Source organism: Neolamprologus multifasciatus, chromosome 1, assembly GCF_963576455.1.
Source record: "Neolamprologus multifasciatus chromosome 1, fNeoMul1.2, whole genome shotgun sequence".
Taxonomy (NCBI): Eukaryota; Metazoa; Chordata; class Actinopteri; order Cichliformes; family Cichlidae; genus Neolamprologus; species Neolamprologus multifasciatus.
This window is the reverse complement of record NC_140439.1, coordinates 494,460-512,991: the sequence shown is the minus strand read 5'-3', so window position 1 is coordinate 512,991 and position 18,532 is coordinate 494,460. Positions and strand designations below refer to the sequence as shown.

The following is an 18,532-nucleotide window of genomic DNA, read 5'->3' as shown; positions in this document are numbered from 1 at the left end:
GTCCACTGTAGATACAAATCACATCACATAAAAATAGCATCAGCATAACAGCCAACCAGTAGAGAATACAAAACCAAAATGAGGGGGAACAAACAAAACAAGAGATAAACAAACAAACAAAAAACCCCAAAACAAAAAACCCCCCACAAAAAAACAACAACACAGCCAGCCTTTGACTACGTGGGTCTTGCTACATGCCACACTCTCTGAGAGTGCTTCGTCAGAATCCCACTGTCTGTCCCACTCTAAGTTCTTGTCTGATCCTTTTATTCTGAACAGATATGGATCCTACTTCAGGTGGAAGCTCTCCAGTTTATTCAGATGCCTGTATGAGAGTTGTTCTAGTGCAGCGAGTCTCCCTAGTTGAATTTGCCATACAGAGACAAGTGGGGTGGAAGGGGCCTTCCACTGGGAGATAATGAGTTTACACCCCAGCATCAATGCAGTCTGTACCCACTCAGCAGCCTTAGGCTGTTATGTGATGGCTGCGTGCAGGCAGGAGAAGGACCCAAAGTGCAGACTCCGGAGACAGAAAGTAACTCAACACAGTTTTAATTTTAAACTCAAATGTAACATAACTGAAAATAACAAAATAGACTTACACCAGAGGACTGAGAAAAACCACACAGCTAAATAAACGGTAGATCGCGACAATGACAAACTGAAACACAGGGCTTAAATACATAGAGGGAGCAATCAGGGAATGGACAACAGGAGGGAAACACAGCTGGGACAAATCAGAACTGACGAGACAAGGAAGCGTAAACTGAACACACTGAGAAGAGACAGAAACCTTCAAAGTAAAACAGGAAACACAAAACACAGACTGAACAAAAGACACAGACTCACATGCAGGCACTACAACAGAGGGAACAGAGACGTGGGACCAGGGCAGACACAGACCGGACACGGGGATACAGCAGACAGGGGAGACAGCAACCAAGGATTACACAGAGACAAACCACAAGACATGACTCACAAAAACCCAAAGACTAAAAACTATAAATAATATAATAAACTCAAAAGCCCTGGGTCAACGACCCAGGCATCCTAACATAGGCAGAGCATGTTTAAGGAGTGATGGGTGCTCCAAAGAAATGGAGACTTATTAATGCAGAGTTTGGTATTGAGCCATATGGAGGCCTCAGTATGAAGGTGGGAGTTAAAATTTAACGGCAAGGCCTCCTTCTTCCAGACCGTCTGCAGGAACGAAAGAATGGGGTTGGTTTGTATATCTGATGAGAGCTTGGTGGTTAAAATGTGCATCAGAGGGAGTGGTGAACACAAGGTACTCTCAAGACTAAACCATGGGGGGGCTTGTTCTGGAGAGAGAGCCCAGTGAACCATGTGTCTCAGATTGAATGCATAATGGTAAAACAGGGACCCCCAGGCCACCCGACTCCACTGGTTGCTGTAGCTTTTTAAGCTTTATTCTAGGGCTTCTGTTATTCCATATGAATTGGTTGCATAACTTGTCAAATTGATGAAAATATTTTGATGGGATTTTTAGCGGGAGTGTTCTCTACCAGAAAGTTTTAATCGAACATACGATTATTGCCGAATGGGTCTTCACCAAAATTCAGCTCAGAGTCAAGATTGCATTTGGATTTTAATTCTCATTAGTCTGTGTACTATAGCGAGCCTATGACAAGGAAACGTATTACTTTCTTTCTGTACTTCACACATTAAAATAACCTGTGAATAGTGATGGACTGTGATCTGGATAAGTGTTTGATGGTTCACTCTGAAGTTGTGATTTTTTGGCAGTTTGTGACTTAAAAGCACATTGGTTAACACTGTTGCCCCCAGACAAGTAGGGGGAAGGTTCCTGCTTGGATGGGGGTCTTCCTCTCTTGGTATCTTCACTCATAGGTATGTTTGGTTGTCTGCCTCACTGTATTAGCCCTATGTTGGACTGGCAACCTACACATTTCAGCTGTGTCATCTCACTTGACCAAAGTTTAACTAATAAACTGCTGCACACAAACAGAACTTGTTGCTGAAGCAGGAGAAAAAAACTATATAAAGAAAAAAACTGTTAGCTTCATTTATGTTATGTCTGCTTTCTTGCTGGTGTGTAACGTACTAAACACAGAGCAGCATTAAACTCAGCAGACTCTGCGTTGTCACAGATACCACAGCATCCCTAGTTACAGCCCTGACCTCACATAAACCTCTCCCCTGAGAGCGGAGCACGAATCTAGAAGCTTTTAATTTTGTTTGAACTGTCACAATTAATCTTTGGATAAGTGGTTATGATCATTAACTCATTAAAGCTCACTGTCACAGTATTTTAAATGAAAAGGAAAGTAATCATGTTTGTTTTTCAGAATCAGATCTACGTGCCTCCCAAAGACCAGTCGACGTGCTGCGGAATCTGTAAGAATATTTCCTGCATCTATGAGCATGAGAATGGAACAACAGGTCTCTATAAGGTAGGAAGAGATGTTCAGCAACATTTTGCATCCAAATAAAAAATTATTTTAACATACACACTATATTGTGGCGAACTGAGGGATCTTAACAACAAAGGACCCACACAGAGGTTGAGTCTGTTATTCCACCCCAAGCAAGAAGGGGGAGCTCTTTATTGAACAGTTCCCCGTGCTACACTGTGCTCGCACATGAACTCACTCATGGTGTAACGTGTCTTTCTATCAAAACAACATCTATCAGTGAACAGGAACGGTCATATGAATTACTTAGCCATAACAAATGCAAATACACAGTTTAATCGTCTTGAATGGGAACACAACCCGAGGCATGATGGGCGATAACTAGCTGCTCCCAACATGCCACAATATTATATAAACAGTCTTTTACATTATTCTTCAGTCTTGATGTGTACTTGTGTAACACTTTGGTCTGCTGGTGGGAACTGAGTTGAAGTTAGCAAAGCTAGCTTATTAGCTAGCTAGCATATTATGTAGTTTTTTTGTTTAACCTCAGCAACACAATCATGATAAAGTTTAACACAATATTTATTACTGTATATTTTTTCTTATCTTTGAAATTTATTACTGTTAGTTTAATTAGTCGATGGTGATTTGACAGTTATAGTCAAGTTGGCCTTAGTCCTAACTTTGTCCAGCTTTGATTTAAAAATGATCTCAGGCGGACTCACACAATGTAAGAAGGCTGATCATACGTCACCAATCTCTTTCCCATTTTGTTGTAAGTCAAATTAAGTTGCTCACTGTAGTTCAGTTGCTGATGTTGTCAATGCTTTTCAGCCGGGAAGATCCTGGGTATCAAACTGCATGAAGTTTGACTGCGCAGACACTGTGGCTGGTGGGCCCACACTCATCTCCTACACCTTCAGCTGCCCTCCCTTCAATGAAACAGAGTGTGTAAAGGTCAGCATGCAGCGCACACACATGCACGCACGCACGCACACGCGCACACACACAACACACATTCAAAGAGACATCTCTTTCTTCAAAGAGATAAAAGATACTGACTGATTATAATTTGTCAACGTATCCTTTGGAAGGGAAATCTTGCAGTTTTAATACACACATGTTCTGTAGAGATCTTTTTTTTTTTTTTCATCAAAAACATTTTGCTGTGTGATAATGATGTAAAAAGGTGATTCTCAAACAGACAGCCAGGCTGATCCATATTAAATTTAAGGTTAAGCAGGCTCAAAGAAATTATAACTAATGCAAGACTGCAAGATGACATATTTCTATAGAATAATGGTAGCTCACTTAAAAAGTTTGATTAACAAATCCACGGCATGTTCAGTAGTTACACAAACGTTTAGCTGAAGAATATCAAGGTTCAGAATCTGTGCTGGCCAAACTGTGGAGGAAAATACATTTTTCTGTGTTTGTGTTAACGTTGTGACTCTCGTCTGCACTCAGATCGGTGGAACTGTTGTAAGTTACATGGATGGATGCTGCAAGACGTGTGAGTATCTAATGAGAGCATCACAGCAGCAGTTGTGTAGTTAGCGTAGAGCTGTAGCCTGCAGCTGACACTGAAGAGCGCCTTCATCTGCCGCTCAACATGTTTCCGACATGTTTGCCCTTCAGTTTGCTCGTTTCAGTCTAAAATCCTCAGTCACATTGTCTGAATTGGCTCACGTCTGGATCCCAGCTGCTGTTTTCCGTTACATTTGCCTTCTGTTTATTTACATTAGAAAACTGTCAGTGTGCTTTTCAGTGAACTCTGTGTCATCAGTACAAATAATGACAGACTTGCTCTAAAATGCCAAATGATTAAAGCTCTTGTCACTGAAAAGCAACTGAAGACATACAAGTGGGTTTATGGTTTATGTGCTGCAGCTTATCATCGTGTACCAATCCCACCAGGTACTGGATTCCCTCTCTTCCCTTTCCCTGTTAGCCCCCTGACTCCCACAGTTAACACAAACTGTGAAAGAGGTACCAAACAACAAGGCTTACCAGTGCCATTGTTGATATTCAACAATGTACTCCCTCTAAGAAAAAAAAACAGAACACACACAGGAAACCCCAAAGTCTGACTGACACCTACTCCCCTCTGCAGAAAAGTCCTCTCATCTGTTGTCTCACTCCAAGTCCATGTGGAAAAAAACATCATTGATGTAGCTTCCTCTTTGCTTTCTACCTCACTTGGCTTTAGAAATATGCTGTCTAATTGTCTAGTCTAATTGGTTTACATGAAAAATGACATCACACTTGAGAGGACAGAACCCCCCCCCCCCTTTTTTTTCCCCTTGATCCCATGTGTACATGTACACAACAAATAAACTTTTTTCCCATTTAGCACTGTTTGGGCAGTGCATTGTTGATTGCCAACAATGTACTGTTGGTAGTGGCCCAGTAGTCGGGCTTAGATATCTGCATGTGTCACTAGATAGTGAAGTGGGATGATGCTGGGAGTGCTGCGGGTCTTTTTTTCATTGAACTGCTGAAGATTTGCATGCTGCTGCACTATAGCTGGAGCCCTCCAAAGGGAGCTGTGTGGGAAACAGAATCTTCTGTGTGTGGCATTTCATCTTTTTAGTAGTATCATCTGTGCAAACAAAAAAGCAGTAATTCATTTTAGGGTGGCAGGATTAGGGGTACAAAATATTTGGTTTTACAATAAAATCTTAAACAATAAAATGAGTTTAATTGAGTTATCTATGTAAGTTTACAGAGAGTAGCTTCAAACAAACTAACACACATTTAGTCCAGATCAATGACACAACAGCTTAATAACACAGGCGACAGTCAAAGCGGTAGAGAAAGTGTCCTGAGATTCATTCTGAGAAAACTAAATGGCACTCATAACATCTTAATTTAATGCTATGTGTGTTGATGGCAGATTTCATGTTTTGTTCGTGTTTCTGTCTTTGTTGTATTTGTTTAAACATCAGTTTATTTTGTTTCTAGTCGAAGCTAATTTATGTTGAGAATAAATGCATGACAGATTTTATCCTTCCAGCAGTTTTGAATGTTTATGCTGAGTCTCATTGATCATTTCTCCCCGAGTGGAAAGTTTTCTCATTAATGCTTTTAGCTGCAAAGTTCTTATACACACATCCTCGGTTTTATTCCTTTCAGGTTATGTATGGCTAAACTACTTCTGCATGATCAACAGCTTCTGAGCTTCTCAGGGCTCTTGATCGCCTTCCTTCCTCTGTCCTCATCCTCCCTATTCCTGGTGTTTGTTCACATCCTTATTATCTTATGAGTATTTTTTACCTTCATTCCAATGAATTCCTTCTGGCTTGTTGTGTGAACAGGCAAAGAAGACGGAAAGTCATGTCAGAAGGTGACAGTGAGGATGACCATCAGGAAGAATGACTGCCGCAGCAACAGACCGGTAAAAACTCATGTCTGACTTTCTGTGGTTGCAGCTTGTTATTAGCATCCTATTTTAATCTTGCATTTCTTGCAGTGTGTGTAGAGTTTTTGTTCATGCAAGTACAGCAATGCCATTGGCTAGCTCAAAGTATTCTGGAAGCTGTGGTGGTCATGATTTCTCCAGGAGATTATTTGATGTGCACCATCTGAACAGTTTTTTGAAGCCATCAACAGGAGTTATTTCAATTTCAGTATTTGGTGTTTATAGTTTTTGATATTGCTCATGTTTAAGCTTAACATGGCTGCCTCTCCCTCCCAAAGTTTATTTGTGCGTTTATTTGATGGCCTTCTGTCTGCTCCTTCTACATGAAAGACATCTGCCCTTCCATTTTCAGGTGAACATCGTGTCGTGCGATGGAAAGTGTCCTTCCGCCAGCATCTACAACTATAACATCAATACGTACGCTCGCTTCTGCAAGTGCTGCAGAGAGACTGGGCTGCAGCGGCGCTCTGTGCAGCTTTACTGCAGCAGCAACTCAACCTGGGTCAGCTACACTATCCAGGAGCCCACTGACTGCTCATGCCAGTGGTCCTAAACATAGTGCATCCCCACACTCACATGCAAATACAAACACACATACACTGTGTGTTCAGAGCTACATGATTTAAACTCACAAGATACAGAAGAATAAATGTCAGCTGTGTTATTTTAGGATGTTGGGCAAGATGGATACTGAGCTATGATTAGCAGGTTCAGCATGATTTATGGAGATTGTATAAGTGGCTATGTTGGTAGTAAATGATCACAGAAGTTGTTTTGCTGCCTCTGCTGGCAGGGAGGTGGTAACTGCAGGACAGACAAGCAGGTCTCCTTCCTTAGCCGGTAGCTGCAAAGCACACGAGCTGGAAGGAAGGAAGCACCTTCAATCTCAAAACATTTTTTTTCTTTTTACTATTCATTAAATTATTAATTTGAACTAAAAGAAATGTTATGAGCACTGACTCATATTACTATAATCATTCATCTTGTTTAAACTGTCTGTTAAAAATCCCTTTCTAATCTGCTTTCAGTTTAAGTAAAGGAGGACAGCCTTTTTCTGAACAAAAATAGGTTTGTTGCTGTGTTTAGTTGTGTTGTTTCCATTGCATGTGTTGTCAGACTGACAAAGATGTTTTCTTGATTTGCTTCTTTCTTTTGTTGCAGTGAATTGAACTCTGCTGGCCAATAAATACTCCCTATTAAAAAGTCAATCAATGGCAGGTCTCTAAAAGCACTGATTTTAACTTATTGAAGTTTGTAAAGGATATAATCTTTTTCCTAGCCTGTGGTTGGTAGTAGCTTTAGTTAAAATTATGCTTTTGTGTGTAATTTCAGACCAAGGCATTTGTGGACCAAGGCATTTAGAAATTTAAAAACCCATTCCATCGATTCATTCATCCATTCATTTTCTGCTGTTTATCAGTGCTCAAGTCAAGTATTTATAGGGCAAAAGTTTTAAATGTGAGGATTTCCATCATTAATTAGATACTCAGTCTATGCAATATGAGAATATTATTTTAAAAAAAAACCCGTCACAACCTTAGAGCTCAAGGTATTTTCATCACTTTTGTTTGTCCAGCAATTCAAAAACCTAACAAGAAATCTAAGCAAATGATCCACTGAGAAACTAAAATGAGTAAATATTTGCCTTGTGACTCCTTTAAATAATGTTTCTCTCATTTGCCAGAGGATTTTTCCCTTACACTATCGTGATGATTTCCTAATTATTTCTAGACTTTCCCCCCCAACGTGTCTAAAAGTTGTGTAATAGATCACTACTGAAAGTAAGAGCCCACATTTCCTCACCAAGACAAATAGTTTCCTGTATTAATTATGTGAGGATGCTGATAATTGTGTGACTTATTACATGGTGAATAAAGAAGAGTAACAAGCCTGATGCAGTTGCTAACTTGACTGGTTTGCATTACAGTTTTTAATATTTTAAATATTGAATTGTATTTTCTATGGCATTCAAACTTGGCCATCACTTGTAGTAGAAGCACATCAGAAAGGCTCTTTTTTCTATTTACAGCATTGTTTAATGCAGCAGTACTGACAGTTCTTCCCAGGCCTGCCCAGGAGTCAGTTCTTAAAACCAAAATCACTTACGTCCTTTTAACGTAAGTGGTTATTTCACAGACACACAAATGTGCTAATGTAACGAGAAGCTGGTACCTTTAAAATTATGCTGTGCAGGGTGAAACTTTCTGCTTTTGTGTCTGTACTGCCACCTCCCCACCAGTCTAGAGAGAAGAACGTGTTCAGTGAGGGGAAAGGTCTTTTCTGAGCTTGTCCTGTCTTAGCGTGCTTGTGATGACTGGAAGTAGTGGCGTTTAAAGAAGTGGGAATGTGGATAATCGGGAAATGAGAACATGTCCTCAGCTCAGTGCAATCCGTCACCATTATCAGATTCATATTTTACCCATAATTTCTCATGCTGTGCCTTCTTTTTTGTAAATAATTTAAATTACTAGCTTCATAATAATTTGCAATATGAACTGTTTAGATATTTGACTTTTAGAAAGATAACAATAAACTGTATATTCAGTGATGTGAAATATATTCAATCAACATTAGTGAGGTGTATTAACCGATCTAAATCCAGCTGTATGTGGAGCACTTTATTTATTTATTGGAGTTTGATAGGGCACAGCTGTTCCAGTGAAATGGACAAGAACAGTAAGAGATGCTTTTGGCCCATTTGAAGAACAAGCCTACTCAACTGAATCCCAGACTTTCATTTGATTTTACTCCGATTACATAGTGAAAGCGGTGAAAATGTTAGGAGATGTGTTTTGTGGACTAAATTTTTAACGTGTTTCCCAGACTCACCTGGATGTTCAAGTTAAAGAGGATTTGTATCATACAAATGTACATTTGCATTTTCATTAAAGGTGTCCTTTGAAAAGAAACGTTGCTCTGATTATTTTCTAACCAGATGCCGTGCAGAAGAGCTGATTTTATTCTTGTCCTGCCCTGTAGTGGCCAAAGGCCAACAAATGTAGCCTCATCAGGTCCAGGGTGGCTCTATTAAGAGCGATAGTGACCTGTGAATGAACGCTGTGTGCGAGACAAAATATGATCGGGATAACAGAGGATATGGTAAATGGCCTGTATTTGTATAGCGCTTTACCAGTCCCTAAGGAACCCAAAACGCTTTACATATTCAGTTGTCCACACACTGGTGATGGCAAGCTACATTGTAGCCACAACGACCGAGACTGTCCAGGGCTTGAACCGGCAACCTTCCGGTTAGAAGACGAACTGCCAACTCTTGAGCCACAATCGCCCCAGGATAAAGAGACATCACCAAATGAATTGGTCCACAGTCATAACTGACCTGATTTTAGTGAGCCACACTTCTCATGTAAGGATCTGAGAAGGGCACATAGTGATCATCTGACGAGACCTGCAGTGACGCAGCTGCTGACGACTGCCGACGTCCAGCTGGCTGGATGGCAGCTGAAAATAGTCACTGACATCACCAAACATTTAACTGATGAGCAGTGCCGAGCTGGTATCTGCAGCACTAAATAGTGCTGACTGAGTATGCTTTCTGGAAAGTATCTGAACTTGGTTTCAGAGGTAGTGTTCAGCTTGCTATTGATAAAGAAAAGTACTTGTCTAGTCTTCAGCTTATAACAAATAAATTATAGCAAATACTGATTTAGTGATGATGTAGAGCATACTACATTATGTTGTGCACAGTAGGGGCATAAATACATAGAAGATCTGAGGGGCTGCTATCCCTTTTGAACAATATCTTTCTTTTTTTTACTGTGCAGTTGTGTTTCCTTTAAACTTTAGATCCTCTAGGGTTAACAGTATTAAGTGAGTCGTATCCCCAAAAAAAGAGAATCACTGTTTGTTTGCGAAGAGTTTCCTGTGGATGCAGCGCTTAGCTTATATGTGCATTACTTTAACTTAAACGTCTGTTAGCACAAGAAAATTTGAAGTAAATGAACTAAAACAAAAAGTTTATTAACAGCTTACTCTAAATTGTTAAATTGCCAAATTCATAATTTACTGTTATTTACTGCCTTTAAATGTTGATTTTTTTCAGCTACAAAAAGCTTGAACTATTTTTAAAAATAGTAATTATGTACGAAGAGCATACAGAAAATAGTAAACACTAACACAGTAGATTACGTGTCATCCACATGGCCACAGAGATACCTATGAGTGCTCATCATATTGTTCCCAGCTCTGCACCAAGGTCCTCAGCAGAGCCCCAGTCAGTGAAAAATGCATTGTGCGATCAGGCATACAGTGACTGTCAGCTTGACAAGCTCAAAGCAGCTGCAGAAACACACATAGCATTAGTGTGTCGGCGGCTGTGTATACCGATTTTACTTAAAGTACGGTGATCTCGTGATTTGCCTCTTGTTTCATGTGCACTTATAGAAAGTCCCTGTAATGTAAAACATTTTTGGGTGGAGACTTGGTTTTAGGTTACAGGAGTCCCCATTGATAGAAATGTGATCTCTCTCTCCAAGTGTGTGTATGTGGGTGTGTATTCATAACTTTGTGTGGACCAAAAATTGGAAGTTTACTATACTTGTGGGGACCAACAGACTAAAATCCTGGTCCCCACAACTTTGAAGGCATTTTTGAGACTCACAATGTGGTTTTAGTGTCAGGGATATATTTAGGTTGTGATTAGGGTAAGGGTAAAGGCTAGCCATTCATTTTTGATGGTTAGGGTTAAGGGAAACATTATGTCAATTAGATGTCCATATGAATACCCAACATGTGTGTGTGTGTGTGTGTACACAAAATCATGGTGTCCATTACTAACAGCACCAAAAACAGGTTAGTGAGAATAACATCAGGCATGGTGTAGTACATGTACAGTTTGCATTTGAGTATTATATCATATTAACTGCAGTTTCTGATCCATTTCGCTTGCTTTGATTATCGCTGAGATTTTTCTATATTCTACTGATTAATTTGGGATATTCAGCTGATCAGACAGAAGGGTATATATAATCTTTTAAAAATTTACTAACTAAAATGTAAGCTGTATTCACTTCAGATGAAATACTTATGTGTAACAAGTGCTGATACTTTCAAAAACATGTAAAAACCCCATGTAAGACTTGGAATCGGAACACATTGAAAAACTTTTTTAAATTCCTAAATTTTCTTCTATATTGTTTTAGGCTACTCCCTCATTATGTTCTTATGTTTTCACTAACGCTCTGCTGGACCTTCCTCATGTCTCTCTGTTGTGCTGTTTTCCAGTGCACAAGCTGAATCCTGAACACGAGCACGTACTGTGCATTATAGTAATCTGATGCGCTTTATCGTATATAGTGACTAAAGGAATGTGATGCAAGTGTTCTGTATCCATGCTCCAAAGATTGTGACACATGAAGCTTCAGCTCTGACAGAGCTGAGTTAAGTTCTTGGTAACATTATTTATTCACCAAATAATATCAGGAAGGGCATATTGCACATAACATGAAACAAACTTATAGCTGGCTGATTGTGTATAATGAAAGGGTTTTGATTTTCTTCTTTTCTTTTCTTTTAAACTGTAAATAAAAGAACAGATTTTGACTTTGACATGTTGGTTAGCCCATTCATTTATGAGGCCAAAAGCTCATAAAATACATCAGTGCTATCAACATTTAGTGATTCTTTTAATCCTGCGCCTTTGCACGGAGAGCAGCTTTGCTCTGGTTTACATCCAGCCCAGGGGTTGCTTACCTCAAACATCCCCACTGATCACGAGGCCAGATATCAGCGATGTCTGGGCCCAGAGGGGGAGTGGGGGGCTGGACATTTGTCCCCTCTTCAGGAAGTGGCTGGATGGCTTTGTCACAATGGGAACAACAGATAGAGAGAGCAGGCTGAACCGCTTTGACCTTTAACCTCTGAGATAAACAAAGACAGAATAAGAAGAGCTGATGTGTTCTCGTGACTAAAGCACATGACGAGTGGAAGAGTTACAGTTTGTGTGAATGATTTCTTCTTTTCAGTAAGATACCACTATTTTACCAATCTGTTGGTGCCTTATGTTTTATATCAGCTTATAAGTGACAATAACACTACACTGTTGACACCTGCGCACATAACATTATATCCACCACAGGGCCTGTTATGTATTTGTAAATGATTACTAAATGCTACTATGATATTGTCACAAATGTTTAATTGATGATCATTTAAACTTTAAACTTTATCATTTCCATAGCATTAAATATTGCTGTGTAGTTAAAGCTACTGGCCTTCCATAGATCTACACAAAGCGTCCTTTAGTGTTAGTAATGCACGTGTTGCAGCAACAGTGCAACCCTCATCATTCACTACGCAGTGTTAGCGCCTTAACCCAAACCACAGTCCTTTCCTAACCAGCTAGTGATAGTGAAAGTAAAACTAAACAGTAATTAGGAAACCTGACCACATTTTGCAACATGTTAATGATCTAAATAATATTAATGGATTTATTTACAATCCAACTATGAACCTGTTAGTAAGCACAATTCATTATTGTTTCATTGCTCCTGAACAGTGACATAGTTTGGTCAAACAACAATTAACTAAAGTTTAACTATAACTTTACTATTTATTACCAAAGATGAAATACCTGCACAGACAACCTGAGTTGTCTTGGTATTAAAAGTCAGCCTCAACTAGCTAAAATCTTCCTAACAACCAGTTAAACACGCACATTTCTCTCATTTCCTCTTAATAGTGGTGAATCATAACTCAGTGTATTTCACAACGCAGGGGAATACCACGCAGACTTTCTGGAAAAATTATGTGCTTAAAAAACTTGTTTAAAAACTTTCTTGTGCGTTAAATGTTTAAAAACATCATTCTTTTTCCTCACAGATTCAGTGAGCAGTGAGAAGTTGAACGTGAGTAAGTGGAGCTGGAGATCAGATGAGATGCAGCAGCTGCTGCTGCGCGTTAACTTGCAGCCAGTGTCACTCACTGTCCCTGCAATGGTCAATTACTGTATGCACCCCACTCAGAATCCATCCATCCATCTTCATCCGCTTTATCCGGGGCCGGGTCGCGGGGGCAGCAGCCTAAGCAAAGAGGCTGCTGCCTCTTTGCTTAGGCTCACTCAGGCCCACTCAGAATACTTATAGCAATTATGACACAACATCTACAGTATTTACGGTGCCTGTGGGAGGGCTTATGTTTACACGAAGAATAATGCACTGATATGGTATTTATGAGCAAGTAGAACATTTCTGAGAACTGATTTTACAAGACTGTGACACACCAGACTATTTTATATAGTGGTGTGCTCACAAGGGTACACAGACAAGTCCGTCCCCTGAGTGTAACTGTTTTGCAATAGTGCAATAGAAATTTGCTCATGACATTATTGGTTATGATTTTAAACTGACTTTGTATCCTGCTAAACGTATTTCTAGGATTCTCCTAACACCACCATGAGGCTGTCTTAAGGATGCCTTCAGGTGAAGACATCCTTAAGACATAGAATGAGCATGTTTAACTAATCTGCCGTGCTTCTCTGCGGTGGGTTACTCACAGCCTATTAGAGCATTTAGTCACGCCAGTCTCAGAGGTCAGCCACCTCAGCACTCAACAGGAAATAGTAATTCGTGGTCACAGTAGTACCTTCACTCAGCTTGTCCCGAGAGTGAAGCCATTCACCTGTTAGCAAGCCATGCACCTGTCAAACTCCACCTCCGCTCCTCCGTCACATCAGTGTAGCACTCAGCAGCCTCCTTTAGGAGAGCTGCACTCACTGTTTGCTCAGTTTTCCACAGGTGCAAACAAAAGAGACTTCTATGGCTTCTTCAAGACTGAAAACGATTATCCGATGTGCCTCAAGCACATTGGACAATCATTATCAGAGCTATGAATCACTACGAAGACTTCTGAACAGATATATTTTGTCAAAATTGAATCATGGAAAGAATCATGTGAGCACCCAAACTAGTTCATGCATTGATTATGTCTAGGCTGGTCTGTTGTAAATCAATATTATGAGATCACTCTAAAAAAACCTTTAGTTGATCCAGAATGCTGCAGTGAGAGGGACAGGGACTAGAAACAGAGAGCATATTCCTCCCATATTATCTTCCCTACATTGGCTCCCTGTAGAGTTGAATTTGAAAGGCTATTTCTCACATACAAAATCTTAAATAATCCGGCCCCATCATATCTTAAAGACCTAACAAAACCTTATTATCCTAACAGAGCACTCTACTCTCTGCAGGCTTAGTAGAATGGAAGGCAGAGAGAGATCTTCAGCTATCAGAAATCTCTATTATGGAACCAGCTCCCAGTCTGGATTCAGACACACACCCTTTCTACTTTAAGATTAGGTTTAAAACTTTCCTTTTTGATGAAGCTTATAGTTAGGGCTGGATCAGGTAACCCTGAATCATTCCTTGTTCATGCATCATGGGAAGCCTCCGAGCCTGCTGGAGACTTCCCATGATGCACTGAGCATTTCTTTTCACCCTTTTCACTCTCTGTGTGTTTATACACAACTGTCACATTTAATCATTAGTAATCCATCCTTTCTCCCACAGTGTGTCTTTTGTCTTGTCTCTGTCTTTCTCCCCTCACCCCAAACAGGAGAAAAGGGAGTTTTTCCTTTCCACTGTTGCCAAGTGCTTGCTCATAGGGGATTGTCAGACTGGTGGGGTTTCTCTGTATTGTTGTAGGGTCTTTACTTTACAATCTAGAGGTGACTGTTGTTGTAAATTGATGTGACATAAAGAAAATTGAATTGAGCTGAATTTAATTATGAAAGAATGTTGTTTTCTTTTCCAAATATGTCCTAGTCTGTTAATTGTTGGTGCTCTCTTTTTGATTTATTTTTGCAACTTACAGAAATGATAACCAGAACTTGCATTGATGTCTCCTTTGACTGCTGAAGGTTCTGGGACCATAGAAATGAGCATTTCCAATTGTAAATGCCTCACTCCAGTCAGTTAAATAGAAATAAGACCAAATTAAAAAATGAAGGTTAGAGCAGGATAAAAAGCCTGCTGTCATAAAGTCGAGATTCTGTACAAATGTAGCACAAATGTTTGATTGAGTTTTGTGCAAATTAATGTATATTTCCATCCAGTATCGTCCAACTCTCTGTTTGCATCAGAGAACAGGAAAAGGGTGCAATGTGATGTCTGCCCATCCATTTTCTGCTGCTTGGTTCACACAGGTCCTGATGCCTTTATCAGCTGTCACAGGGCAAGAAGCAGGGCACACCCAGGACAGGTCTGTCACAGGACTAACACAGATAGACAGAAAACCATCCACACTCCCATTTATACTATAATCTGGTAAAAGCAAGTCTTTTATTCACTATGTTCACTTAGCCATTTGTCACATTTTGCTTTATTGGCAAAAAGTGTGTTAAAGTGTGTTTGTGCAAGTGCATAAAGTGAAAGTGTGATAGCTCTTCAGCTTTGCCTGCCATATGCTTGACAGCTTGACATGACTCAATTTCCCCTAACTATGCTGATGTACGGATGATTTCAGAGGCTGTTTGGTGACAACTGCTTTCTTTGAAGGTCTACGTGACCTTCAGGGATCTGAAGCTGTTGCGTCTCCCCTCCACTGAAAAGAAAGACAGAAGGAGGAAAACCTCTCAGAAGCCAGACGACAATCATTTTGCTGTAACTGTTAACAGGAGTTGTAAAACTGCTATGTGTATCTGTGGGTTTCCCTCGGGCTCCATCTGGAATCCTAATCCGGGTTTGGCAGGCCGTTGTGCGTGTCCCAACTTGTCCCATCAGATTGAGGTCTCATGGTTTCCTCGTTTGAGCTTTGATGGCAATGCTGACGACAAGTGAAGATTTACCATTTGTTTGTTTTTCATTTGAAAGAAAAAACAACAACCACAACAAACAAAACTGTTAGGACGGTGTGCTGATTTAAGCAGTGTTTTTCTTTTCTTTTCTTTTTTTTATTTTCATGGCTACTAGACTAAGCAACTACAAGCACTGCTGAGAACAACACACTTTACACGGATAAAGAAAATATAGTTTAGTTTTCCTAGTTTTGTTTTGTAGTTTTATAAGTATGCATATAGTCATATATATAACACAATATAAATTAAAAAACTGGAAATCAACTCCAACAGCAGTATGTCACTGAACACAACTTATATTATATAGTAAAAACTGATGGGGCATGAGCTCCCAGTGTGATAACAAGGGTACGTATGAAGGTGAGACATCCAGTATAACAGCCAGCAGATGAACATAAAGAGCATGGAAAATCCAGATTGAAGATGGAAAAACATGGAAAAACAGCCTGCTAGGAAATGGCTCAATTATTCCATGGAAGCTCATCAGATAGTACTGATGAAATAACACTTACTTAATTCATTAAATATTAACTGGTTAATTATTAATTATTTTACAGAAAATAAACAATTAAGGCAAACACATTTTTACACATACATTTTATGGGGTAACTGTTTCTTAAATTTGCTAGTTTCCCATTTTTAAACTTACTTCAGACTTTGAAGTAAGTTGTGAGCCAGATAGCAAAAGGATAACAATACATTTAGTTATGCTCCACAATTTTTTTTTGTTTAAAAAAAATACAAGCGAAAGTGAAAGATAGTGAAAGAAACTTAACAAAAATTGTATTTATGATTTAGGATGTAAGACTCTTTAAGGTTAATATTCTGGTTGAATTTGTGCAAATTTAACAAAATTTGAAATTCTTTTTCAAATTATTGAAAAAAACTTAAGGAGAGAGCATTACAACAGTTACAAATTATAATGTTTAATGGAGGAAATATGTTTGTAAATGTTACATAAAAAAAAGAACATCACATTTTCCAACCAACATTTTGAAATCTTCATAACAAAGATAAAACCTCAATTTCCACTCAAGCATCACAATCTAAAGCCAAAATCCACATTTTTGTTTAGCATGATTTTTTTTAATGCCAATAAAGAAGGTTGATACCAGGCTCTTCTGCATCAAAATACTTAACACCGTGGAGTTAGTAGTGGTGGTGTAGTTAGTTAATTATATTTCATGTAATGTTACATGTTCACATCAGCATGCCTCCCACACATCCAGTGTTAGAAGAAGTGTATAGCTGATGGCGTAAGACTGGACAAAGTAATGAGGAGTATTTTTCCCAGGCATCAAACTCATACATGCGTGATGGGGATTTTGAGAAATTTGGGAGGAGTTCTGCAAGAAAGCATTCACCGCAAATCAGCACAGAAACACCAAAATATCAGATGAGTATTACATAGTCAAAGATGAGTCACTTTCTTTCTATCTGACTACACAAAGGGCTTGTTCAATAAAAATTTCTATTATCTGATACAATCCAGTTAAGTGGATTGCCTTAACTGTTTGTATACTTGCATGTATTTGTGCACGAATAGCCAGTTTCTAGTTTCTGCTTGGCTCTGACCAGGCATCTGTTTGGCGGCTTGCTTAGATGTTAAATCTTTCAGGCACAATCTCAGCTGCATGGCGTCAGATCGTAGCCTCCATCTATCTATCTATCTATATGCACTTTTTCTCCATCTGCAGTGGAACTCAGTAAATCAGTTTTCATGTTAGCGATTTGCTCACACCATTTCTAGTGTAAATAAGTCCAGTACATTTAGTACAAAGCTACCTTATAACAGAAAGATATAAATCAGAAAAGTTGCCAACACTCTGCTGACTCAGTACCTGCAGAGTTCCAAACCTCCTCAGGCATTACAGTTTTTCTCCATTGGTTTGGCTCATTTCTTGAAACCAAAATTACATTCTCAAAATAACATGGACAAACATCCAAACCTCTTGGCAAATGTTCATACCATATATGAATTTCTTTGAATATTTGATAAATTGATGACAGTCATTGACAGTCAGGTGAAACTAGACTAACGAAGGGGGAGTGTCACACACAGGTGTTTTCCATGATTGTGTGCAACAATGTTGTTGTGATCAACCATCCAGGTTTATTTTGACAAAAGCACCAAGAATGATGAGAATGTCCGATCTGTGTCGAGAAATGACCCAAAGCTATTGAGAAGGATCTTTGCCATTTTGGAGACGCTGACTGTTTAAATGAGAAAGGGATTTAGATTGAAGCCTGAGTGAACAGTTTTGGAAGAGATATGAGCTTTTGCAGGTGAGCTTTAGTGTTGTGCTAAACTGTAAGAGTGTTTTGCCAAATGATCTTAGAGTTTTGAGAGAGTTTCAAGAAATGAGCCAAACCAATGGAGAAAAACTCACAAAACTGTGCACATGATTTTGTGAATATTCAGCTTCTGTGTGCCCCTCTTTATTTTCTTAAATTCAATTCAATTCAATTCAATTCAATTTTATTTATATAGCACCAAATCACAACAAAAGTCGCCTCAAGGCGCTTCATAGATACAGAGAAAAACCCAACAATCATATGACCCCCTATGAGCAAGCACTTTGGCGACAGTGGGAAGGAAAAACTCCCTTTTAACAGGAAGAAACCTCCGGCAGAACCAGGCTCAGGGAGGGGGGGGGCCATCTGCTGCGACCGGTTGGGGTGAGAGAAGGAAGACAGGATAAAGACATGCTGTGGAAGAGAGACAGAGGTTAATAACAGATATTATTCAATGCAGAACCAGGCTCAAATACTTACCTAGGTGTACTCTGAGACCAGACAGACATGACAGCTCACAAGTCCATTACTGGGCCAATAAATAGAGACAGACAATTCCCATTAACATTCATGTCTACGGCCAATGTCACCCATTAACTTAGAACCTCT

At 39.4% G+C, this 18,532-nt stretch overlaps 1 protein-coding gene across 1 annotated transcript in view; it reads left to right on the top strand.

Annotated features, from left to right (window-relative positions):
• The window catches only part of otog (otogelin), a 64,211-nt gene extending 54,804 nt beyond the window's left edge, over positions 1-9,407 (top strand). Inside the window, 5 exon segments of the mRNA XM_085178651.1 lie at positions 2,331-2,435; positions 3,234-3,356; positions 3,867-3,912; positions 5,717-5,796; positions 6,173-9,407. Of these exon segments, the coding sequence (XP_085034777.1) occupies positions 2,331-2,435; positions 3,234-3,356; positions 3,867-3,912; positions 5,717-5,796; positions 6,173-6,373 (555 nt within the window). The 3' untranslated portion in view covers positions 6,374-9,407.
• The last annotated feature ends 9,125 nt before the right edge of the window (positions 9,408-18,532 follow it).